This window comes from Fukomys damarensis, unplaced genomic scaffold, assembly GCF_012274545.1.
Source record: "Fukomys damarensis isolate Sample0158 unplaced genomic scaffold, DMR_v1.0_HiC HiC_scaffold_13, whole genome shotgun sequence".
Taxonomy (NCBI): domain Eukaryota; kingdom Metazoa; phylum Chordata; class Mammalia; order Rodentia; family Bathyergidae; genus Fukomys; species Fukomys damarensis.
The window spans coordinates 16163976-16189474 of NW_022900925.1; the positions used below are offsets into that span (position 1 = coordinate 16163976).

The 25499-nt window shown below is 48.5% G+C and overlaps 1 protein-coding gene across 3 annotated transcripts in view; it reads right to left on the reverse strand.

Annotated features, from left to right (window-relative positions):
- Abr (ABR activator of RhoGEF and GTPase) overlaps positions 1–25499 on the reverse strand; it is a 150936-nt gene that overhangs the window by 49842 nt on the left and 75595 nt on the right. For all 3 annotated transcript variants that reach the window (XM_010642189.3, XM_019210375.1, XM_010642188.3), the window contains 6 exons: positions 24401–24499; positions 17165–17350; positions 10361–10468; positions 7387–7447; positions 2798–2850; positions 2096–2236 (listed from right to left, as the gene is read on the reverse strand). In XM_010642189.3, the coding sequence (XP_010640491.1) occupies positions 2096–2236; positions 2798–2850; positions 7387–7447; positions 10361–10468; positions 17165–17350; positions 24401–24499 (648 nt within the window). The remainder of the gene's footprint in view (positions 1–2095; positions 2237–2797; positions 2851–7386; positions 7448–10360; positions 10469–17164; positions 17351–24400; positions 24500–25499) is intronic.

Sequence of the window (25499 nt, forward strand, 5' to 3'; positions counted from 1 at the left end):
AAAAAAAAAAAAAAAGAAAAAGAAAAAGAAAAAAAGATGTATATGTAAAATAGAACAAAGCCTGGCACACAATATGTGATCAATAAATGGTAGCTTTACATTTCCCCATAGCTGTCAACAGTGAACCCCTGGATGGACCCTGGTCCAAAATAACCCGGTTTCTCTACTCTGTCATGACACCCTCTATTCTCAAAGCCCTTCCCAAATGTGCCTGAGAACTTGATCGACCTTGATCTGCAGGTCCACTCAGCCTTGCACCTACTATATCTCAGTAGATTCTTCAACTACCCCAACAGATGGGAGACCCTGGGTTTCCCTCAGTGTGGCTATGGCAGTCCTGAGGCCTCCAACGTGGGCTCTGGGTGGTCAGGAGCATTTTGCCATACATAGGACTTCTGCTGCTTCCTCCCTGGCACCCTCAGAGCCAGCGAGCTTCTCTGGAGCTGCACTATCTACTCCAGCCTTCCCTGTGCGCACTATATACCCTGCGACCTACATATGCTGAAATATGTGGGTGAGCATGTTGAAAGGATACAATTAAAACAACCTGAAACTGGTGGTGTGCCAAGCCTGCTGGAGATCTTTCAGATATCCCCAGAGTTAAACACATTAGTGACATTTGGGGATGCTGCAAATCAGGGCTGGGAACTGCATAGCCAGACAGCTCCATGCCCCATTTGTCACATTCCAGACCCTGTCCTTCACTCCCTTCTCTTCCCAGGAGACACTGGTTTCTGGTAAATGTAACCAAGGAACATAAACCCAGTCAGCCTGCTCTCCTAAATGCCACTTAATTACATCTATTGGCCAGGAAGCACTCTATCTGGGCCAGACTGCCGACCCACAAGGGTCACTGTCCCTGTGCCTCTTTACATTGCTTCCCCTCACTGAGCCACCTTTTTACCAAGAAAACCCCCAGGGAGGCTGTTATGCCACATCTAGGTGCCCACGTGAGACATTTTAGCTGCCTGAGTGGCCTCAGCCATCTCTGGTGCCAGGGGATCCTGCTGTCTGGCTCACTCAGTAGCCCCAGTCCACCTGTCCTGCAGGTTGCTCAAAAGTATCTTAGAGTTCTTGCTCTTTCAGGGTCCAGGGGGCCTGAAAACATCATACTGGCCAGAGGGTATGTTTGCATTCAAGAATGAGGGACCTGGGGCTTGGGATTTAGCTCAGTGCTTTGGCTGCCTGCCTCACAAGTGAAAGGTTCCAAGGTCGATCCCCAGGACCGGAAAAAAAAAAAAAAAAAAAAAGAGAGAATGAGGGTCTTGGACGATTTGCTTCCCTTGTATGGGCAATGATATTAGTTGTGGCCAGAGAGCCCCAGGTACAGAATCCAGTTCTGATGTTTATGGCTGAGGGATCTCATGCCAGACTGGAGTCTCCAGACTCATTTTCCTCTCCTGCTTCATTGGGTATTGTGGCTTTGATCAAAAATTTCCCAGGCCGGGGATTTAGCTCAGCAGTTCGGTGGCCTGCCTTGCAAGCGCAAAGACCCAAGTTCAATCCCCAGTACCAAAAAAAAAAAAAAAAAATTTCCCTTAAAGTCTCACGCTTTTGGAGCTTTTGTAAGGTGAATGAATCACAGGAGCCGTATAGCTGACTTGCTGTTGGGAGGTGGGGTCTGGTTGGAACAGGCAGGTCACTGTGAGCCCGTATCTCCTTCCCTGACTGCTGCCTTCTCTCTTTGCTTTCTGGATGCCATTAATGTGAGCAGCTTCCTTCCACCCAGGCCCTTCCACCATGTTGCTTCTGCCTGAAGCCACTTGACCATGCAAGGATTAAGACTTCTGAAACTGTGAGCCAAAATGAACCTCTTCCCCCTTTAAGATGTGGATGTTGTGTCTCAGTGACAAGAAAGTGACTAAGACATTGGGTTATCTGTGAGGATTAATGAGACATCAGACTTACAGCTCTTAGCCTAGACCCTGAACTGCCATAGGTAATCAGGGTGACCAGGACCACAGACCTCACCCTGGGGTCAAAGGGGGATTAGGGATGGAGAGGCACTGGATGTTCATGTGTGAAAGAGAACAGGGATGGGGCTCTGGTCAGCCGACTATCTCAGCCTGGATGGGAGGCTGGGATACAAGCTCACCTCCCCCTTGGGGGTCGTGACTGCTGTCCGACGTGGGTCAATGTCCTCATTGATGCTGGACAGGAAGTTCTGGGAGATGCGAAGGGCATCCTGTAGCAGTGGGTAATCTGGGTGGTCCACGGGTGTGTGCTTCAGCAGGTCCTGGGAAAGAAAGATTGGGGGTGCTGAATGGTGGGGGGCAGTTCAATGAGAAGATAGTGGGGAGCACACAATTCTCAAAAATAGAATTCTGAGGGAGGATATGCAGGGACCCACACTCTAATCTGGTCATGCCTGTAAAATCTGACCTAAAAATTAGGGCCAGAACAATCAGGCTGAGCGCAGTGTTCCTCTTTATTTCTGCTGCAGTTATGAGTCTTTCCTCTGGTGGAGATGGTCAGGCAAAGCCTCATTTCACAAAGCAGCTTGGAAAGACACCCCTCAATCTATCCTACAGCTGCTCCCAGGACATACAGACCACAATGCAGGGGATGGGCAAGCCGGAAGTGCCTCCTAGGGAGCGTTTGGCCAAATATCAAGCTTAGTAGCCAAGCTATATTTAGGCCCTGGCCCTGTTGGCATGGTTACCGCAGGCCAGGCAGGCGCAGTCAAGGCTCAGGGACCCTCTGTCTGGCTCCCAGGATGGCCTGTTCTCAGTGATCCTAGTGCCTTCCCAACACACTCCTAACCCCTCCCTGGCCATTCAGGGGGCCTGACACTCACGTGTAGAACCAGGGTGCTCCGAGTGACCCGGTCGATGGGCTTGTAAAGCAGAGCTGTTGAGGAAGGCAGGGAAAGAAGGATGATAAAACACAAAGAACAACTCAAGACCAGCTTTATCCTCTAACCCACATTGTTTCCCCAAGTGAACACTCATTTGCAGGACACTAAGGAAGGTCCTGAAGTCACCTGTACCACTACTCTCTCTCATAGCAGGCCATGCAAAAGAACAGGCTAAAACACAGTGCTGGCTACTTAGGTCCCTCCCCACACCTGCCTTATCTCTCTCCCATCAGACATGACTTCTTCCAGGGCCATCCTTAGGCCTGTCCTGCCTCAGAGCAGGTGTTCCTCTGCATGTCACGCCTCAAATCCCACTGTGCAGCACCCTCTGGGCCCCACCCAGGCCTCCAGGATCGGGGAAGAAGACATTTCATTTTTCTAGGAAGGGCTGTTCTCTCATACCTATGGTTCTCATATTCCTTCAGTCAAAGGCCTAGTACCATCAGTTGGGAACAGCATGTTTCATTCCAGCCTGCACATTCAGCCTCATCTCTATAAGAAAATATGCTTCTTTATATATTCCCTTGAACCTCCAGAAAAAAACAGGATCAGCTGGGTGGCCAGGAGGCAGGCCAGACTCCCTGAAGGAATTCAGGTAGGACCTTGCTAATGGAAGCCCCCAGGGAGCTAGGAAAATGCAAGTTTAGCTGAGACCCCAGGTGCCCCACCCCTCCAGACCTAGACACCAAAAGAGGATTCCTGGGATTCAGCAGGGACAGGTGGAGGAAGCAGCTGGCAGCTCAACACTTCCAATAATCCTTCCAGCAGGCAGCTGTGCCCACCCCTCCCAACATGATAGTTCAGCATTGGCCTTGCACCTGGATTCTCTAGTGCAGGGGGTCATGACCTTTGGCCTCCTGCCACGGAAACAGTAAGAGGCAGGATGCTAGTTAGAGAAAGAAGAACATACCTGGGTGTCCAGTAGAACTAGGTTAGAACAGATCCCTGAGCTCATGCCCCAGCCAGCCCCCAAACCACAGTCCCTGAAGCCCTAGATATAAATACCCTGTGAAGTACTAAGCAGACACTTCAGGGGACAATCTGCTGGCTATGGAGATGCGGTCTCAGCAGTGTCCCAAGAGTCTTATCTGAAGTCTTTGCTTGGCTGCCCATTAGAATCACTGGGGAGCTCTTAAAGGAAAACAGATGCCTCTGCCTCCTCCAACCTACCCCATCAACTAAACCCAAAACTCTTCAGGATGAAACCAGGGTAGCAGTATTTTCAAAGAGCTCCTTTGCTGATTCGGATGCATAGCAATGGTTGAAAACCACTGCATAATGCAAACACCCTTTCTATGACTTATTTCTAGCCCTCTCACATCTAGCAATCTCTAGAGACTCTCTTCATGGGACACAGGAGCTGGAATGGGCAGGATCAGGTTTGGGGCATCATGAGACAGTGAGCTGACACTAGCTCATGGGGGGACCGTTTCTGAAGCCATTTAAGGCACCCACCCACCTGTGGCTCAGCCCATCTTCAGGGGAAAATTCACCCCAGGATGAGCCCAGAAGCACAAGGTCAGCAGGAAGCACAAGGTCAACAGACACCTGCCAGGGTGGGCCCTTGACTCCCAGCCCCCAGGAAAGATGACACTGCACTGTCAGCTTCTTCAGCCCTCTCTCAGGTCCCAGGGGGAAGAGGTTTCTGACTAAGCTCAGAGATCTGTACAAATGGCGGGTTGGATTTCAGGGGGTTATTAATATGCCTGTATAGTGTCCACCTGATGGGGGTTGTGGGATGAGTCCCACAGCCACAGCCTTGGCAGAATAGAAGGAGGGAAGTTGGGAGGAAAAGTGAGGAGAAGAAAGGACACAGAGAAGACCTGTGGCCAGTCGGATACAAGAGGGCCAAGAGTAGGGCACCCCAGAACTTGAGCTTTCCTGCCCTTGCGTGCCTGCTTCCTCTGAAGATTCAGGGTGAGGAGACTCCCCTTGGCCCAGGAGCTGCTGCCCCATCCTTGTGCCAGCCTGCTGCCTGCTCCCTCTTCACCCGCTTCCCCATTCCTCCCTATGCTGTCCTGCCTGGCAAGCCCACCATCTGACATCTGCCACACTTGTCTCTCTGCCTCTTCCAGGAAGCCTTCCCTGACCAGTACCTGTGCAAACAATACTTGCAGTGGCCAAAAGTCAGACCACTGCCATGGGCAAGCTGGCCATTTTCCAATTTGCTGGGGGTATACTCTGTGCCCAAGCAAAGTAGTGGAGAACCCTACGGTGTCTGGGCATGACACAGAGCTCTGTGACCGTGGCACTAAGTTAACTGCTCTGTGTGCATTATACCCTGTGATTAAAAAGGAAGCAACTGTCTTTAGCCCCATTTTATAGATGATGAAACTGAGGCACATATTTATGTAACTTGCTCACAGTCACAAATCCGTAAGTTTTGTTCACTCATGCTCCTAATGTTGAACGGACTTCTTCCTCAGGAGAGGGCAGCTCCTGTGAAAGGTCAGTGACCTACAGTAGAGTTCTTCTAAAGATTTGCCAGGAATGAGCTGGCCTCTCCTTAAGAGCCAACTCCTCCCTTCCCCATTCACCACTTTGAAAACAACTTCAAAGATGGTATTGTAGGGACCAGAGAAATCCCGAACTCCAGGCCCCGGGCCTGTTTCACTAAGACCAAGCTTCCTTTTGGGGAGAGTTGACCCCTTTTCTTTTTAGGGAAGCCAAGCTAAGACTTAGCCATCTCCTAGGCTAGTCCAAAACACAGCATGTACCCTCTGCTCTCTGCACAAGTCAAGCTCTCCTCTTGGCCACAGCGTGTCAGAATCAGCCAAAGGGCAGGTGGCTGACAGGGAGGCTTCTGCCCTTCAAATACATTGTCCACAACTGCTGCCCCTGAGGTTGCTTCCATCACAAGTGGCCTTTGACACAGCACAGCCCAGCAAGGTGAGGGGACTGTGGTCCTACACAGCCTCTCCAGCACAGCAGCCCCTGGGAAAGAGCCCAGGAAACCTCATCCATTATCTCTCCTCCAGCAAATTACCACCCCCCTCAGTTCAGTATTTGAGGAGGAGCCCCAGGTTACCACGGAGATGGGAAAGCAAAGTGACTGAAAAGGGTACAGACAAAAGGCCTGGTGGGAGAGAAGAGGAAGGTCCTAAAATCAGCCACCTGCCGCTCTGACACACATGGCCCACAGCAGCTGATGTGAAGGCAACATTTGCCCCCCATCCTGTGTCCTGCTAAAGGCAGCTTAGATCACCCCTAAGGCACTTCTTGCCTCAGAGCAGAGCCCATCAGCTTCTGGACACCTCCCTGCCTAGGCCTGTGAGCAACAGCCAGGCTGACAGCACGTCTATCCCAGGACCAGTGGACCAGCTCCCACCCCAGCTAAGGAAGCTGCACAGAGGATGCTGTGGCTCCTTCCACTGAAGGGTGGGTGTGTGACCTTCACAAAGCAGCAGCCTGCCACACCCCCTCTCGACAACCCAACCTTCCCGCTCAGTGCGGAGTACGGAGACCTTGGCTCGGAGGTCTCTGGAGGCTGGAAGGAAACCTCCCGGGAGTAACCCTGTTTCTCTTTGCCCTCCCAGTGGCTCCTTGCTCTCCCAGTGGGTCCTGAGAGAAAGAAGCATGTGCACTTGCACACAATACATGGGCTTCTCAAGCCTCCTCTCCTCTCTCTGGAAACAAAGAAATTCCCAACTTCTCCCTCCAGCCCAGGCTGGCGCCTGCTAGCTTCAAACTACCAGTCAGGCCCTCTGCCCCTTTCTCCCTGGCTTCAGTGCTACCCTGTCTGCAGACACAGCCTGTCATCCTCTCCAGGAAGTTGCTCAAAGCCTCTCAGGTACATGCAAAACCACCAGTTCCCCACAGATCTTTTTTTGTGGGGGGCACACATGGTCCCTACCAGCCTGGTCCTTCCATTTCAGAACCAACCTGCTCTGAGCAGCACTCCCCTCCCTGCTGGCTGTAAGGGGAGTGTACACAGGTCCAACCAGTTGTCCAACCTCCCTTCTCTGCTATCCCCGAATCCTGTAGCCACACTTAAGCCCACTCCAGCCAGTCCCCAGGTAGTTTAAGGCACACCACCTCCCATGGAGAGGTGCCTGGGTTACCATAGGTGCAGTTACAGCAGAAGCGAACGATGAGGAGAATTTCCATGGCAGCCTCTGTCCCTGCAGCAGGGGCGTGTAGCCATCGCTCCCAGCTCCCAGATTCCTTCAGCAGCCGGGCCACTCAGCAAGGGGCCACCTTGCCGGTGGCTGCTGTACAGCCTCTAGAATCAAGCGGCCGCTTCCTTCTAAGTGCTCCTCCAGCAAGGGGGAGGGCGGGAAGCGCGTGGAGAGACAGGAGGAGGGAGGGAAGGGAGGAGGGAGCGAGCGCCTGCTGGCATCCTAAGGAGGAGCACGTTTGTAGCTGGCCCACTGCCTGGAGAGAAGAGGCTGGATTCACTGCATGCGCGCATGCACACACACACACGCGCACACATACACAAGCAGGGAGAACTCTGCGTTCACACATCCCATAGTTCACAAAATCAGACAAAGGAAGGTGACTAGAATCCAGCCCATTCCCCAAAGTACCTTCCATGGTGACTGACGTGTGGCTGTCCTTGGAGTCCTTGGGCCCCTTCACTTTGAGTTCCTGCCAGAGGGAGGAGAGGAATCACTACCTGGTCTGTTCACCTAGCCACCGCCACCACTGTGAACATGGCAGGAATGGGAACTCTGAAAGCCGGGAGTGCAAATAAGGGGAGACAAAGGAAACTCACGGAGTCTGCCTCTGCCTCACTACCTAGATTCCCTGGAGCCTCCTCGGTCCAGCAGTCGGGGTGTGGGCAAGAAAGGGGACTCTGGGTAGCAAGTCGGGACTGGTTTGTAGCAAACACTGCAGTTACAGGACTCCAGCAGACCCCGAAGCCCATTCACACAACGCTGCAGTCCTCCCTGAGAGTGAGTGCAGCAGGCACAGGTCTGCACCTGCTGCGATACCCCCAGCAGCCACTACTCAGGGTTATGCATACATCGAGCAGGGCACACAGGGTTTGAGTAACAGGAACCAGGTGTGCCAGCTGGTCCCTGGGGCTTGAACACGCTTGAGACGTGGAGGAAAGTTGTGCACACCTGGGGGAGGAGACCTAGTGCACAGGTGCTGAGCTCCACAGGGCAGTCTGTGCTACACCCTTCCCATACAGGGAGGACTCACTCACCCAGTCACCAGCCCACCTACACTCCCACCCCGTCTGTGCTGGACACCAGAGAGACTGCAAGGGAGGCAAAGCTACTAACAAGCATGCTGGAAAAAGACTGCATGGTCAGTTGAACCTCCTCTGTTTTAGAGGAAGAGGTGCTCCAGCTCGAACTCTTAGGAGAGGGAGGGCAGCTGCAACTGGAGCTGAAATGTAACCCCCACTTGGCAGAGGGGAGAGGAGTGTCCCCAGAAGACAGCCAGTGAGGCGAGTCCAAGGTCAGGAACCCAGGTGATACTGCCTGCTCTTCCTGGGGGGAGGTGGGGACACCCAGGCAGCAGGAGCTCATTTCCTACTCCTGTCTCCAGCTGTTTCTTGACAGAGAAAACCCCCAGGGACTGATTTGGGGTGTGTGAGGGGGGAGTCTCTCACTGGTGCTTGGATTCACTGGTGCTGGATTCCCAGCTTTAGGGAATTTTGTTCCACAGCCCCCTCCAGTGCAGCCTAGAGGTATGAAATCACTCCTGCTGCAGAGAAGGGCCTAATTGCAGTAATTAAGTGGCAGCGCTAGCAGGAAGCAATGGCCTCATCCTTGTCATCGTCATCGAGTGAGTCAGGATGAGCAGCTACCTGGCAGAGGGCCATGGGCCCAGCTCTGCCCTCTGGGATAGATGAGCACTGAGAGGGGCTTACAAATGGGTGCATACAACCTTCTGCTCACACAGAGAGAACCAGCAACCAGCCCAGGCTAAAGGAAACCCCATTCATTCTGAATCTTCTCTGGGCCGTATTGACCCTGGGCACCCAGGTAGCCATGGCAAGGCCACGCTGGACATAGATCAAGGGAGTCCAATTTGTTTCCAGGGAGGACTGGAAGCCATAAGGGGAAAGTACCATTCTCCAGCCTATGACCCCACCCCTCAGCAGAGAGACTGCCCTGCCCCCGAGCCTGTCCTTTGAGCAGAGGGTGACTCATCTGATCCATGAGTTTAGAAGAAACCAAGCTCAGGCCTCCTCTCTCTGCACCTTGACTTAGAGGGACAAACTCTGCCTCTTTTGTGGGAGGGCTCTGTGGCTTCCCATTCCTGCCAAGATCCAATAGATGTTACTTCCAGAGGGTCAGTGTCTAGCAGGTCCCATGTGGCTACTGACCCAAAACCACATGTTCCAACCCAGCTTTTTCTAATAATCAAGCTGACATTTTCACTTCTATCTGCCCAGCTCCTATGTGGCCTCTCAGCTGATTCCAAACTTGGGCATAACCAGGATCCCCAACAGATTCAGGAAACTGTCCTGTGTCTCACCAACTTTTCTGGCATCGGAGCTACCTTGGGGATCAAAGGATCAAGGGAATCTTTTTAAGGGAGGACCTCCAAAAATGCAGAAGTATCCCTACCTCCTCAGGGTTCCCTTCCCCTGAGCCTGGAGCTGAGGGCCTCCTACAGGGCCAGTAGCATAGGGATGCCACTGGGGTTGTTTTGGATAAAGAATGGGCTGGGCCATGTTCTTTAAGGATCTGAGAGCACCACCCCCTTCCTGCCACTTCTGGGATAGAAGTGCCAATGGCAGATGATGTCATATCTGTGTCCTGCATGTGGGGAAGGCTTAGTTGCACTAGCAAGAACAGCCATGTCCCTACCCAGAGGGTCCAAGGCTTCTCCCCATAACTGGTCCTTGCTGTTTCACTGTTTGTGAGATTGCAGAGTCTTAGACTTGGCAAGGATTTTAGAAGACAAACTAGGCTTCCTTAACTCTTCCTGATTGTAAAAATTACCCAGGAGGTTGTTAGAATAGACACCACCTCAACCCTTCTGAATCGGAAGTTCCAGGGAGAGTTCATGGAAATTTGTATTTTATTTGTTTTTGTTTTCTGAGACAGGGTCTCACTATGTAGTTCAGGCTGGTCTTGAGCTCACTATGTAGCCCAAGCTGGCCTTGAACTCACTGTGATCCTCCTGCTTCAGCCTCCCAAGTGCTGGGATTGGAGGTGTGCACCCCTACACCTGGCTGAAATCTGTATTTTAAACAATAATCTTATCAAGCAAGCTTGAGAAGCTGAATAAGTACAAGCAGCTCTTTCTATAGAAGAAACAAAGGTTAAGAGAAGGGAAATGATTTGCTCAAGGTCACCATGGCTTCTTGTTTCTTTCTCTATTCTTAAATGGGATTTTAAAAAAAATCAAACCAATCAATACTTTTATATTAAGAGGAAAAATGTCAGGTGCAAAAAGCAAATGTCAGGCCATATGTTACTCAAGAGGGCAGCAGATCTCCTGACTGCCAAGCAAGGGAGGAGACAGGTAAAAGCTGAAGGGCTCCAAGCCACTCCAGGAGCTCAGGGTTGGTGGGCTACGCAGGGAGCTGCCTACCTCTGAGATCTTCTGGAATTGGTTGTTGGACTGACTGCATTTCTCAGCTGTCTCCAGAGCGACTTTATAGTTATCCACGAATGCTTTGTATACACCAAGCTGGCTGGCCTGCAGAGAGGAGACAGAGAATGCAGAGAGAGGAAGGTGGGAGTGGGAAGGGAAGAGGATTAATGAATGGATGAAAGATTAACCAGAGTTCCTGGAGCTCCCGTAGCACTCAGAACCTCTAACTCAGCTCCAAAGGGATTGCTGGGAACGAGGGGAAAGGCAGGGATGAACATACTACGGTATCCCTTTGAACTGGACAGTTTCCATGGAAACTGGTTCAGCCAATAAGGTTAACAAGTGGGGTACTTGCGGGGAGGAGAGCAGGGCAGGCTTTGTTGGCATGCCAGAAATTCACACATCACATTTGGCTTTCTTAGCTTTCTGCAGTGACAGTATCGTAGCCAATGAGGCTTATCCTAGGCGTGATTATTGCTAATTGAAACATTTGGCTTTCTTTAGCATTATGAAGGTCTCACAGGGTTTGCAGTCACTTAATGTCTCACACCTCTTTCGCACCATGGAATTACAGCACAGGGAGACAGGGAAGTGGCTCAATGCCCCATCCTTCATGCTGAGTGTAGAACACAACATTTAAAGGGACCCTTGGGTACCTGTCCCTGCCTCCTTGCCTGTAAAGAGCCAGAGCCCTTGCCACACTACACTCCTGCATATCACCTGGAAACTAGTACAGCTCTAGACTTGTGACCACAAAGAGCTTACTTCCTCTAGGAGGCAGGGCAGATCCCATCACTCCTTTCTGTAAAAGGGAAACCAGCTGGGGTGTGGTGGTACAAACCTGTAATCCCAACATTGGAGAGGCCGAGGCAGGAGGATCACAAGTTTGAGGCCAGCTTGGGCTATACAGTGAGTTCAAGGTCAGCATGAACTACATAGTCAGACCCTGACTCAAAAAATAAAAATTATTTTTTCCAAAAAGGGGAAACCAGGGCTGAGGATTTAGCTCAGCAGTGCAGCCACCTTGCAAGCACAAGGGCCTGAGTTCAATCCTGAGTTAAAAAAAAAAAAAAAATTTGGGCCAGGGATTTAGTTCAGTGGTTCTACAACCTGCCTCACAAGAACAAGGTTCTGAGTTTGATCCCTGCTACCAAAAACAAACAACAAACAAACAAAAAAGGGGAAATCAAACCTCACTAATGTCTCAAATATTTATGGCAAAAAAGACAAAAATTTATGGCAGGCCTCCTCCAGGCTGTATTTATATATTTCCTCCTAAGGGGTCAGAGGGTGGAAATTCAAATTAAAGCTATAATGAAATATATTTCATACCCATTAGAAACATCAAAACTTAAAAGTCTGATGATATCAAAGGTTGGCAAGAATGTGGGGAAATATGAACAGTTCCAGCCTGCTTGTAGATCTAAGTTAGTACAATTACTTGGAAAGTAACTAGTCAATAACTAATAAGGCTGACCATAGGCACAGCATGTCTGTTGCTTGGCAAATCCATTTCTAATGCAAACCACAGTACTGCACTATCCAAGAGCTATGTGTGGCTACTGAACACCTGCAATATGGCCAGTGCAAAATGAAAGGTTCCATACGTAAAGAGGATGTAATTAAATGACACTGTTAGTTTTTTAAATTGATTACATGCTGAAATGATAGACAAAATATAAAGTTAATTTCATTTTTTTCCCCCTGAGGCATGGGCTTGTAATATTGCCCAGGCTGAATTAGAATTTCTAGGCTCAAGTGATCCTCCTGTTTACACACCATCCAAGTAGGTGGGAATATAGGTGTGCACTACACACCTGGCTTCACCAATGTTTTTTTGGTTTGTGGTACTACTGGGGAATAAACCCAAGGCCTTGGACATATTAGGGAAGTGTTCTGCCACTGAGGTACATTCCTAGCCCTATTTTTACTTTTTAAAAATGTGGTTACTACTAGGGTCAGGGATGTAGGTCGGTGGTACTGCACCTGACTGGCAAGTGCCAAGTCCTGAGTTTGATCCCTGGTACCAAGAAAAAAAAAAAAAAGAAAAGAAAAATGAAAAGAAATGTAGTTCCTGGGGCTAGGGCTATACATAAATGATTAAGCACTTGCTTAGCACACTTGTGACTCTGGGTTTGATTCCTAGCACCATCAAAAGTGGAGGGGTGTGCTAGAACATTTAAAACTATACATGTAGCTTATGACTTCTTTCTATTTGATAGCATTACTCTTGAAAAAAACCTACATATGTATGTGCCCTACAATATTCAAGCAAGGGTTCTCACTGCCTCCCTCTTCTTTGTGGTGGAAGGGCTAGAAACCAATGTTCATCAATATAGGAACACAGACACGCTACAGTTAAGATAAATAAACTAGAGTTATGTGTAGCGACACCAGCATGTTTCAAAGCAAACAGTGACTGAACTGCAAAATGTGACATACAGAAACATATGCACGGTTTAAAGTACATGCAATGTCATAAAAAGAGAGATATGTAGTAAAAATACAATCTGTACTGTACAAGTCTACCCACTAAATTCATAGCAGTAGCCATTTCAAGAGAAAAGGGGAAGGGAAGGGGAGACTTCCCCTTCATCTGAAATAATTTTTTATGTTGTTATTGTTGTTGTTTTTTGCAGTACTGGGAACTGAATTCATGGTCTCATGCATGCTAGGGCAAGGGCTCTACCACTAACTGAGCTTTCTTCCCAGCCTTCATTTTTTCTAAATTTTATTTTGAGACAGGGTTTCACTAAGTTGCCCAGGCTGGGCTTGAGCTTGTGATTCTCCTGCCTCAGATTCCCACTATGCTGGCATTACAGACATGTGCCAATACACTTGGCTGTAATATTTTATTTTTTTGATTGGAAAGTCTTGCCAGGGTTTAGGAGGGTAGTTCAGTGGTAGAGCACTGTCTAGCATGCCCAGGGCCTTAGGTTAGATCCCAAGCACCATCAAAATAAGTAAATTAATTGGTATTCATCTTCCAAGTTTACATTTATTAATTCTGGGAGATATGTACAAAGTTGTCTAGTTGTTATCTCTAGATTTTCTAGTTCAAATTTTTGTTCAGTATGTAGCAAAGGGTGTAGCTGTTGCCAGGTTTCCTCAGGGGCTTCTGCTTCCTGCTAAAGTGCTGACGACAGTGTGCTGCCCCTCCGCCTCACTCCAGCCCACTCTGCTCCTTGCAGAATCTTTGTATTTCTCAAGGATAGAAAGAGACTGGGCAGGGGTCCTGGGTGAAATATCATGCTGTCAGGAGACAGAGCCCTTGGTGGAAGCTGGTGGGGGTAGGAGACAGAGAAGCTAGGTAGAAGAGTGAGAATTGGGATATCTGGAAAGCAGTGAAGTCCAAGGGACCAGACTTTCCAAACAGAAAGCTCTTGAGCAAGAGGCAGGGCAGATGGAGTCTGTCTTTTTGCAGAAGAGTACTGGCCATCAGTGGCCCAAACTACAGGAGAGGTGCTAGACAGTTGCTTCCTAAGCTAGAGTACAAATCATAGTCTTCTTCCAGGAAAAGGTTCTGTGGCGCCCATTCCCATCCAGAGAGTAAATCCTGAATGCCTGGGGTGATATGCTACCCTCTCATGGGCCAGGAGTGGGAGCCACCTGTACAGATGCCTGTGTACAGACAGGGGTCATGGGCACTGCCATCTCTAGTCACCCTAGGGCTGGCAGCCTGAGGCCCAACCTGCTAAATTCATTAACTGGGAAGCAGAGGTTGCCTGGAAACAGCAGCTTGGCACTGGAGTGATGTCATAAAACAAAGAGCAGAGATGCTAATTTCCTTCTCTTGGTAATGAATAATCCAATACCCGAGACTTTAGCTGGAAATAAACTGTCTCCAGATGCCTGGCCTGCCCTGGCTCCACCTAGGGCCTTACCAGACCTGTAACCTTGGGGCCTCAGACATCAGTTCATGGCGCTGGGTTTGGGTAGTAAATTCATAACCAGGCCTGTGGAGCCGAGGCAAAGACAGGAGACCCTGGTGATGAAGATACAACAGGATGGCCTTTCCACTGTGCTCTGTCTGCTCACTCTTCCACCCTGGTTTGCTCTCTTTTGCACTTCTGAGGGCTCAGGAGAGGCTGCCCCATGAGCCAATCAGCTCAGGTTCCAGGGACCAGAAAGGGACAATGGGGTGTTCATCATTAGTGCACTTGGGGAAGAATCTGGGTCCACCAAAACCAGAAGTGTGGTATTTCCTCAAGACATTACCTCCTGGACGCCTTTCCCTACTAATAACAGTAATAATAACAGTAACAATAGCAGTAAAGATGATGGCTAACTGTCGAGCATTTATAATTTACGACCTTGCAGGACCTGCTCCAAGTACTTTTCAGGTACTAACTCACTCACTCCTCCCAACAATTCATAGTCGGTAAATGTCATTATTATTCTCATTCTACAGATGAAGAACCTGAGTTACAGAGAGGTACGGTAAGCTGTGACAGAGCTGAGATTCAAACCCAGTTGAGACCTGGCTCTAAAAGCTGTGGTTCATCAACATATGCACACCCATGTTTACAGTAGCACAACTCATAATAGCTAAATCTTGGAAACAGTCCAAATGCCCATCAACCTATGACTGGATAAAGAAGAGGTGTTTTTTAAGTACAATGGAGTACTGCTCTGCCATAAAGAAAGATAAACTCGAGACATTTCTAGGTAAATGGATGCACCTTGAGACCATGCTCTTAAGTGAAATAAATCGGACCCACATATTTAAATGTTGCATTTCTTCTCTGGTGTGAGAAACCAAAAGGGTAAATAAGGACCAAAATGTGTAACAGATATTGGGAAATAAGAAAATGTTCAAATAGGAAGGGGAACAAGGGAGGGCGGAGGAGGAAACTAAGGAAGGAAAGAAGAAAAAAAAAGAATAGAAGGAAAAAATTGAAACAAAGCTTTTGTAAATAAGGAGGAAGAGGGGTTAAAGGAAGGAGAAGGGATTGGGGATAAAGAAGAATCAAGATATATTATGTACAGGTACAAATGCCCTATGATGAATATGATCATTATGTATATCTAAAATGTACAAAAAATTAATTTTAAAAAAGCTGTGCTTATTCACATAACACTGCTAATCTTTTTTTTTTTTTTTTTTTTTTTTTTGTACAGGGATCAAACTCAGGACCTTGTGCTTACAAGGCAGGCGACAGCACCACTGAGCTAAATCCCCAGCCCAACACTGCTGATTTTAAAACAAACAAAAAAAACCCAAAACAAAACTAAGTCCTCAGGACACAGATGTCTCTTTCAAGGCCAAGGCTCTTCCTAGATCCAATGCGCAAGGTCATGCATGATTGGTTCATTCATTTATTCATTCATTCACATATTGCCCGCTGGGCTGGCTCTGGGGGTGCTTAATGAGAAGAAAATAGTTTATCTTTATGGTTTTAGAAAGACAGGCAGTTCTAAGTGCTTGCTCAAGATTAGCACAGCGGGATAGGGAAGACTCCTCTGAAGAGGTCACTTCTAAACTGGGAACTGACCAAGAGAAGCCAGATGGGGTGGGGAAGCCACTTTAGCCAGATGGAGCCATGAGTATGCAAAGGTCAGAAAGTGCAGAGTGAACTGAGAGGAGAAAGTTCTGCATCAGTGGGCACAGAAGGTTGGGGAGGCAGTAGCCAGAGGCCAGGGGTGGGCAAAGGTCAGCATCCAAAGAGAGGTGGGTAAGGAAGGGGGAAGGACAAGGAGAAGGCAAGGGAAGGTCGGGGGGAGAAGAGAAATAGATTCTTTGGGACATGGGAGTAAGGGAGACGGGAAAGAGGTAGGACAGGTTGGGGAGGGGAGGGTGTCAAGCATGACTCCAGGAACCTCACTAGATACAGATAGGAAGAGCAGCAGGTAACTTCGGAGACAGTGAGTCCAGTTTTGAACATGCTGAGCTCAAGGCCCAGAAGTGTCTAAGCAGGAGTCTCTTCCAGGGTGAGAAACACAGAGCCCTGTCCATTCAGCTAGTCTCAGCACAGGGAAGGAAAAGCAAGGCACTGCTCTCTATCCCCACAGTAATTCACAGCCAGGGAAAAGAAGAACAGCTCCTGGCTCCCAGTCCACTTTGTTCCTGCTGGGTTGTTAGAAGTGACAGCGGAAGTCCAAGCAAGAGCTGGGTGAGGTATCTGTGGGTCTGACCTGGGTGTTCCTCCAGAGGATACGCAGGCAGAGACAGGATAGGATGTGTTGTAGAAGCCCTGGAAACTAGATTTCTGCAAGTGTCTCTCAACAGTAAGTCAGTACCTCAATTTTATTCCTCAAACCCTTTCCCTTTCCCTACAGCAGCAAGCAGAGATGGGCTCTCAGTGCCATCTGCTCTGGGACCTCAGGAGATGACCATTAGGTGAGGCAGTCTCTACCCAGCTGCTCCATCTTACAGAGGAAGCACAGGGATGTAGAGAATCCCTGAGGTCTTGTGTGAGCAATGTTTGCCCTCACCCAGTCTGGCACATTCCTCTCTGTCCATAGTGGGACTGGGGACTCCAAGCCCAGGAGGGAGGCTTCATTCCAGCATAGGTGCAAGGAGCCTCTGTGGAGAGAAAAGCAGACTCTTCCAGAGCATCCATGGACCCACATCCCCACCATCCTTGGAAACACTATTAGGGCTTCACCAGGCTGGAGTCAATTCCTTTTATTCTGATGCCCCATAAAGCAGAGGCCCAGATGTGTTGCCAGGACCCAGGGATGACCCAGGCCTTCAAGGATGCCAGGAGAGTGGGAGCTGACCAGTCCTCTCCCAAAGCCCTCCTCTGACACCAGCAGCTCCAAGCTCTGCATGAGGATGCTCTCTTGTAGGAGACTCACCAGCTTCTGGAAGAGGTGGCCCATGGTGACTTGACTGTCCCACTGCTGCACCTTGGGGCAGAGGTTGTCGTAGAACTCCTTGTGGATCTCATAGATGTCCTGGATCTTGTAGAAGATGGTCTCAATCTGCTGGATTGTGAGCACGGGCTGGGAGGTGGTGGCTGTGGCCTTTAGAGGTTTCATGGGCTGGGAGAGGAAGAAGAAGAATGAGCAGAGGTGGGAGGTGAATAAACCAGAATTCCAGCAGGCCCAGGGCAGATTTTGGCACTGATTAGTACTTTGAGCTGCCTAAATCCTGCCTAGACAAGGCCACTAAAGGCAAGGTGCCTGAAATGTGGTTGGTATCTCGGAGCTGTCATCACAGCCTTATACACAAGGAGGGGAAACCTGACAGCCAGGACGTGGCCCTCAAGCCAGAGTTCACCAAAGCCCCCACTTGAGTTCACAGCACCCAGCACACAGCTATAAGGGTTCACTGGTCCATTACAAGACCCGTGTCTCTCTTTCACAAAGGCCTCATGCCCTGAATCATAAGCTGCCTCATCACACTTCAGAGGAAGGGAGGGTTGTCTGGGAAGCCAACTCCTTAGCTATTTCCTTTCAAAAAACAACAGGTAGATCCAGGACTCAGGGGGCAGAGTCTTGAAAAATCTCAAGACCAGTTCAGATTCATTGATAATTCAGGTATCTGTCACTTAGCACAAGGACAGGAGCAGGTAACCCACACACCACCTTCCTATCTCCCAAACCCACAGCAGACACTGCTAAACGACCATGATGATCTTTTCCACTGCGTGTGGTTGTAGTCTCAGACACTTTCTCACTGCCTGAGTTGACTTGAAAGTGAAACCTATCTGTCATCTGCTTGTCTACACCAAGATGTGCCAGGGCCTGCACTTGGAAAGGTGAGGTGACAGACTACCTCAGGCCCAGCCCCCAGCACTGTCTGGGATAGTGGAGTGTGGGTGCACTTTCTTCGGTGTGAACCTTCACATTTTTTAATCACTTATAATAAAGCTGGGCACAGTGGCCTATAGTTCCAGCTACTGGGAAGGCTGTGGTGGAAGGATCATTTGAGTTGGGAATTTGAGATCAATTTGGGCAATGCAGTGAGACACCATCTCAAAATAAACAAATGAATAAATAAAAATAAATCTACAAATACTAAGTATTACTTCTATAATCAGAAAAGCCCCAAAGATGCCCAGACTGTACTACAGAGTCCCGACAGGGGACAGAATCCAGAAGCGTCATAGAGAGAAAGCATGGGAGAGGAGAGCATACTTTCCTGGTAGCAAGAAGTCTGCAGATATGGCTGGTGTCCTCCTATATAGGCCCCTTATGGAAAGTGGCCTTAGAGAGTCTGTGTTACTCTACAGACCCAGAAGCAGCAGGGAGAAGCTGGGGGTCAGGTCTGGGCTTCGAATAAGAGAAGTATTCTAGCAGGGAATGGGCAACCTGACTGCTAAAATGCTGGGCTGCTGGGAACACCCATACTGAGGGAGACCAAAGCCATTGTTCTCTATGAGCCAGCCAGACTCACAGCCAAGCTTCCTTCTATCCTCCCTGTGATAGTGGCAGAGCCCAAGCGTGTCCACAAAGAAAGCCTCCTTTCCTTACATACGTAGACAATGCTCCAGTGACTGGCTTCCCTGTTCTCTAAACTTTTCAGAGTCCAGGTAAAATAATAAAAGCATGGAAAAGCAGACCCTCTCCAGTAAATCCTCACAGTATTAGAAATGAGTGACCCTCAGCATCCAGTTTTTGCTTGGAACAGTTGGGGTTGAACCTGGAACAGGCCAGGCAGCATGGGTCTGAGTCCCAACTCTGACACTGAATTGCTGTGGGTTAAGTCACTTGCTACCTCTGGGCTTAGCATCACCAGTAGCCTCATTTGTAAAAATGGGATAGTACTACCCTCTCAGGAGAACCAATGGGAAAACCAAAAGATTTTATATAAAATATCTGTATATGCCTGGCACACAGATAAATGTTAGCTGCTAGTTTGTTGTTTCTGAGACAGGCTCTTGCTATGTAGTTCAGGCTGGCCATGAACTTACTATGTACCCCAGGCTGGTTTCCAACTCACAGCAATCCTCTTGCCTCAGCCTCTCAAGTGCTGGGATTAGAGGTGTGTGCCATCATGCCTGCCTCAGCTATTACTATTATTACTATCCACCCTGAAAATAATGCACTAAGTGCCTAACATGAGGCCAGACTTGGGAATTCAGTAGTATATGACACACACATAATCCCTACCCCCATCAGATGTCCCGTCTAGGAGACAGATAAAACGCAAATATACAAATTAAACAATTAATTGCAGCAGTAAGTGAAATGAAGGAAACAAGGATGGAGAGATGGAGTGGTGAAGGACAGCTTCTCCAAGGAAGAGAGATTAATGGAAGTCAAGGGTGGTGCTAAGATTCCAGGCCAACTTCCTACAGGCCTAGTCCTGAGGCTTGGTGATAGACAGAAGCGGAACAATGCCAGCGGGCCTAGGTACAGCTGGAAAGGGGGAAGGAGAGGAGCCTGCGGCAGGACTGGATGGATCATGGACCCTTGGGGTGGGGTGGGAATCATGCAGGGGAAGGAGTGTGGCTTTGACTGTGCAATTTATTATGCAATGAGCCAGCTTTTCCTGGAGGGTTTTAGGCAGGGGAGTGAGGGCGATCTGATATTCAGATCATTTTTATGAACCATGATCTCTGCTCTTGAGAACTTTGTAATTTATTTGAGTAAAATAGACCAGCACAAATGAAACAACTTAGTGGACAACGTGAGATAAAATATTACCCAACTTGGACTAAATATCAACCTAGTGGTTCCAAGGTTGTGCTTTCAAAGTGGTTTCAAGGTGTAGCTCAGGGAGGTTTTGCCGAGGAGGTAGACAGGCATGGAGTCTTGGAGGTTGGGGAGATCTGAGCAGGTGGAGGACTGGGGGCTGGGTAAGCATGCAGGCAGGGAAACAGAGGGAACCAGGAGAAAGGGCACCCTGCTCCTCCAGGTGAAAGAATACTCAGAGCCCACACAAGAGGGGCTCAAGCTTCCCCAGAGTTCCAGGACCACTCACTTGTCCTTATCCCTGTCTAGATGCATCCCCAACATGGAAGGAGTAAAGGAAATAGGAGGGAGCAGTCTCAGGAAGACAGAGAGGACAGGCTTTCTCAGAAGCTGCTGGGGAAGCAAGCACTCATTTGCCACCTACACAAAGACAAGGCACAACAGCTCTGCTTCCTCCTCAACTTCCCACTCTGTCTACAAAAGGGGAAGAAAAGGACGCTCACCAGCAGCCAGTCACATGGACAGGCCACACTGGGGGCAGTGGATGTTCTCACAGAAGATTGAGGACCTTTGCTGTTAGCCCTGATTTTACAGGAGGAGAGAAGAAAGGGCTGGCCCTGGTCCTTAAAGGCAGTTATTTTTATCTGGTAAAGCCTCACATACAGGCCAAGACAACCTCACAGAGCTTTGACCCAGCCCTAATGCTCTGCCCTAGAGCTAGCACAGGGGTTACTCCTCCCTCCTCCTGTATCCTGCTACAGAGGGTGAGGATAGACCCTGGCTATCACTCCATCTGGGAAGAATTGCAGAGACCAGCCCCAACTCTGGCTCTGGATTGTCCCACCTGAGTGCTTCTCAGGAAGATGTGGCTAGGTCAGTTCTGACTTCGTACAGCCATAACTGCTTTGTCCCCCCAGCAAATGATCTTTCAATATAGGGGGAAGAAACCTGTCCACTTCCTCCACCTCCTCCCAAGAAAGCCTGGTGGCTTTCAGGTGCATTTGCTAACCTATCACTTTAGTAGCTCAGGGAGGAGGTATTTTTAACTTATTTTACAGATAAGAAAGCTGAGATACAGACAGACTCTGAAGTCCAAGCAAACTGCAAGAATGAGAGCCTGGGAGAGGAGAGCCAGTTGGGGCCAGCTGTGGCCATCATGGCCTAGTGGTACAATGTGTGGAGGGTAATAGGCCCACACTGGGGGTCCCAGCACAGACAACATGGAGAACCACAGCCACTGCCCAGAGCCTGGGAGATGCGGGATTACTCTGCATTTGGTCTTCTCTCTTTTCCTTAGTACCCACCTTGGCCCCCACTTCCAGACCTCACTTGCAATAGGAATACAATAGGAACCCAGAGAATTCCAAGAGATTACTAAACCTGGCCCTAGTCAGCACAAGGGGCCAGAACCGAGACTCCTATCTGACTTTGTGTGTGTGTGCCTGTACTGTATTAGGTGCACACACCCAGTCCTTTGCATATCAGGAAGTATTAATGGGAAGGCAGACATGCACATTAGGAGCAGAGCTGTGGGAATGGAGTCAGACGGGGAGCAAATGCGGAGGGGCGAGTTTCTTTTCCTCTGAACCAGAACACCCTCGGTTCAGGGAAGAGGGAGGAGTCTTTATCTCTGAGATTTACTTTTGTGCCGAAGGCTGTGCAGGCTCCTGCCCACCTTCCTGAGCCTTCCAGGTACATAACTAACCCTATACTGCCCTCCTTATGCCTCCCTCAGTCTCTGTTCTAGAAAGAACCAGGCAGGAGCCTGCCCTGAGGCACCTCAGGATGGGGAGGCTGTGCCTCAGAGCTGTGCCTTAGGGGCATGAGGGTGGAAACACTAGCTTGGCCCTTAGATCTGCTATCTTTGCCAGAAGAGAAGACCCAAGGAAGGCAGGTGGGAAGTCAGGAGTGGCAGGGGGACAGACACCTCCCCTCCCTTTCCTTCAGGGAAAGGGAGTGTTGCAGAACAAAGAGGCCCTAACCTGCCTTTCTCTGCCAGTGCTGGAGAAAATAACAGTGTCACATAGCACTCAGGTTCTGTTCTAAGAGCTGTACAAACAAATTCACACAATCTGCACAACGGCCGGAAGAAGAGAGTACTATTTGTGCAACCAATGCAGAGAAAATGAGGCACAAAAGCTCATTCACCTGCTAAGGGTTGAGAGTTAACTAGCAGGCAAGGGTGACTAACAGCCAGGCAGTCTGGTTCCATTCAGACATCCTGCTAGTGGCAACAACTGTGCCCCCTCTTTTGGTACAACTCTGCATCCTTTTTTGTACCCACAATTGATAAGGTCAGCTTCACATAAGTCTGGTTGTCTGCCTGCCTCCTTCCTCCAGCTAATATTTGAATTTCTTGCGTACTTGGCATTGTGCTAGGTCCCAAATGATCACCTGATTTTCTCAACTCAGGAAGGAAGTCACTGATATTGCCACTGTTCTTCCTCACCAAAATTTCAGTTACCTGTGGTCAAACCTAGTCTGAAAATATTAAGATTTGCTTGACTCTTCAAGACAGGCAAGTCAGGCATGGTGGAGCACACCTGCAATCCCAACTTCTGGCAGGCTGAGGCAAGAGGGTCACAAGTCCAAACTCATTCTGGGCCCTGGGTTCAGTCCCTAGTACCACACCAAAACAAGTAAAACACATGCTCATATAACTTTTATTATAGTATATTGCTATAATCATTGTTGATCACTTATCCCTAATTTACATATTAAATCTTGTCATAGGTTAGATCTTAAAAGTTCTTCAAAAGCACATGTGTTGAAAGCCTGTTCCCTAATGCAACAATATTCAGAAGTGGGGCTTTTGAGAGGTGACTGGATCATGACGGCTCCAACCTCCTCAGTGGATTAATCCACTGATGGATTCATACTGTAATGGGTTTGGGTTTCTCTCTTTTTTCCTTCCTCCCCCTTCCCCCCGTCCACCCCTACTTTTCCTTCTGCTTCCTGGCTACCTTGACATAAGCATTTTTACTCAACCATATTCTCTTCTACCACAGATCCAGAAACAATGGAGTCCAGCAACCATGGACTGAAACCTCTGAAACTATGAGCCCCCCAAAAAACAACTCCCCTTCTGTAAGTTGATTCTCTAAGGTATTTTGTCACAGTGACTGTGTGTATACATAGGATTCAGAACTATCTGAGGTTTCAGGCATCCACTGGGGTCTTGAAACAGATCTACTACTAGAGTTCCAACTTTAGAAAAGGAAACTAAAGATCAAGGAGTTTATACTTAGCTTTCCAAAGACAGTGGTTTTCAAACCCATATCATATGAAAGAAATAATGTAGCCCCTGTACACACATACACACACACACACACACATGTACATACAACAGCTAAGAGTCCTGAAACAGTACTAAATATTAAATCAACTAAGGAGTTGAGCCTTTACAGTTTGAAAAAACAGTGCAGTGTGTCTACTATTAACAGCAGAGTAAAGTCTTGTCCTACCTAGTCTGGCCTCATACTGGAATCTTCCTCTATCTGCCATTCTGTCCTTTACTTGGAAAGCATTACTGTGCATACCAATAAGCTTCCTATGACGTTCTAACATAAACTCAGCCCAGTGCACTGCAAAGTATCTTCACATTTTGATAGTCAGTGCCTGACTAATAAATATCAAGTCCCCTGGGACACTTGAGTGACAAAGTGTTATGTCATGGCAATTATGCAAATGTGTACCTTACTTGTAAGAATGGGTTTCTACTGATCAACATTTCCATTTCTGAGTCCCCCTTTTCCTGATAGTGTCTTGTGCTTCAGACTGCAAAACACTCAGAGCAAAGAACTTTACGTGCCGTGATCACTCTGCATAATATCCAGACGCATCTAATAAGCACTTTCTTCCAAAGCAAAAACATCTTACATCTGTGTAGTACTTTTATCTTTGGAAAGCATTTCAACATTCCTTTCCCACTCTGATTCTCACAATGATGCCTCCCTCCCTGTTAGAAAGGACTCTGAGAAGGTCTCTTTACCAAGGGCACCTCAGAACTATGGTGCTTCTCAACACAGACTTTTCCAACCCACATTTCTTGACATGAGCCCTTTAAGATGCAGACCATTAGGTCTGCTTCCCCAGGGAAGAGCAAGGACTTGGACTAAATAATTTGATCAGAAGAGACTCCCCAGAACACAGTGGGGAGGAGACAGCTGCGCATCCACCTGCATAGAATACCTTACTGAATAGTAATTCTGACGCCATGGTCATGGGTAAAGGGAGTGTCTGTCCTCCCTAACCTCTGCTGCTGCTTCTGCCCTTCCCAGAGCAAGAGCTGAGAGCACATGTTGCTTGATGCCCAGCTATAAGGACAGCATCACCAATCTCTGTCAGATGTTAGGTCACATGCAGGTCCCCCTTCCTCTCCAACCTCAAAAGCAGTTTTAGAGTGTGCCACTGGCCAACAGGGAAACCAGGAGGTCCAGAGCAGATACTCACCAGCAAGAGGGCTTCCAGCTGATTGATATAAATCTCTTCACTGGCCAGGAAGCCTGAGAGGACCAGCTTCCTCATCTCCAGACCTTTCCCTGCCTCCACCTGCAGGAAAGCAAACCAAAGCCAATGTCTCATAAGAAAGATGCCAAAAGCCCAAGAGCCTATTTCCTCTGCTTTTTTCTTCTTTTAATAACAATTTCAAAAGGAGTAAAGCCAAATATTATTTCAGAAAATGTGGAAAAAACAAAGATCTAGAAGAAAAGATAAATACTCATATTCCTGTCGATATCTTTTATCCCACATCCTTTTATCCACATTTCCTTGTCTTACATTCATTCATCCATCCACCAACCTAATGGTGAACAGGAGAACAGGGAAGAGGGAGTGAGAACTTTACAAAGGAAAATCAATCACGACCAAGGCAGGGCACGGTCACATGGGAGGTGGTCCCCAGAGGAAGTGATGTTAATATAAACCGAAAGTTAACAGGGACAGAGAATGGGGTGGAAGTGGATGTGGCCACTTCTGATGAGATCTTCCTGCCCCCAGGGGGCTCAATCCTGCAAAAGAAGATGTCAGTGTGGGTTGATCAAGCTTACCTCAGGAACCCCTCAGCACTTCCTCACCAAGCAAACCACAGACCCAAGCCAGCCTCTTCCCACTCCTGAATTCCTGCTGCTCTATGGCGGAGCTCACGTCCTTCTTAGCTTTGAATGCCCCTTTGCCAGCCCAGTGCCCAGCACACAAAAAACACTTCCCCTCTCTTTGCAGTACTGAAGATTGAACCCAGAGTCTTCACACTGAGCTATACCCTCACCCCGTTTTTATTGGAGATAAGGTCTTGCTAAATCTCTGAGTTGCACAGTCGCAAAATTGTCATCATCTTGCCTCAGCTTCCCAGAGTACTTGGATTACAGGTGTGCACTACCACACCCAGCTCCAAATTTTTCTATACTGAAAAAAATGTATCATTTTATTTTGGATCTTCATGAGTCATTCCTGGCCCCTCTTTCCTTGTCTTTCCTTTCCGTCTGAGACATTTCAAAGCTTCTTTGCTAATCTCTTACATCAATTCTTCCCTTCACTCCCACCCTCTTGTCTG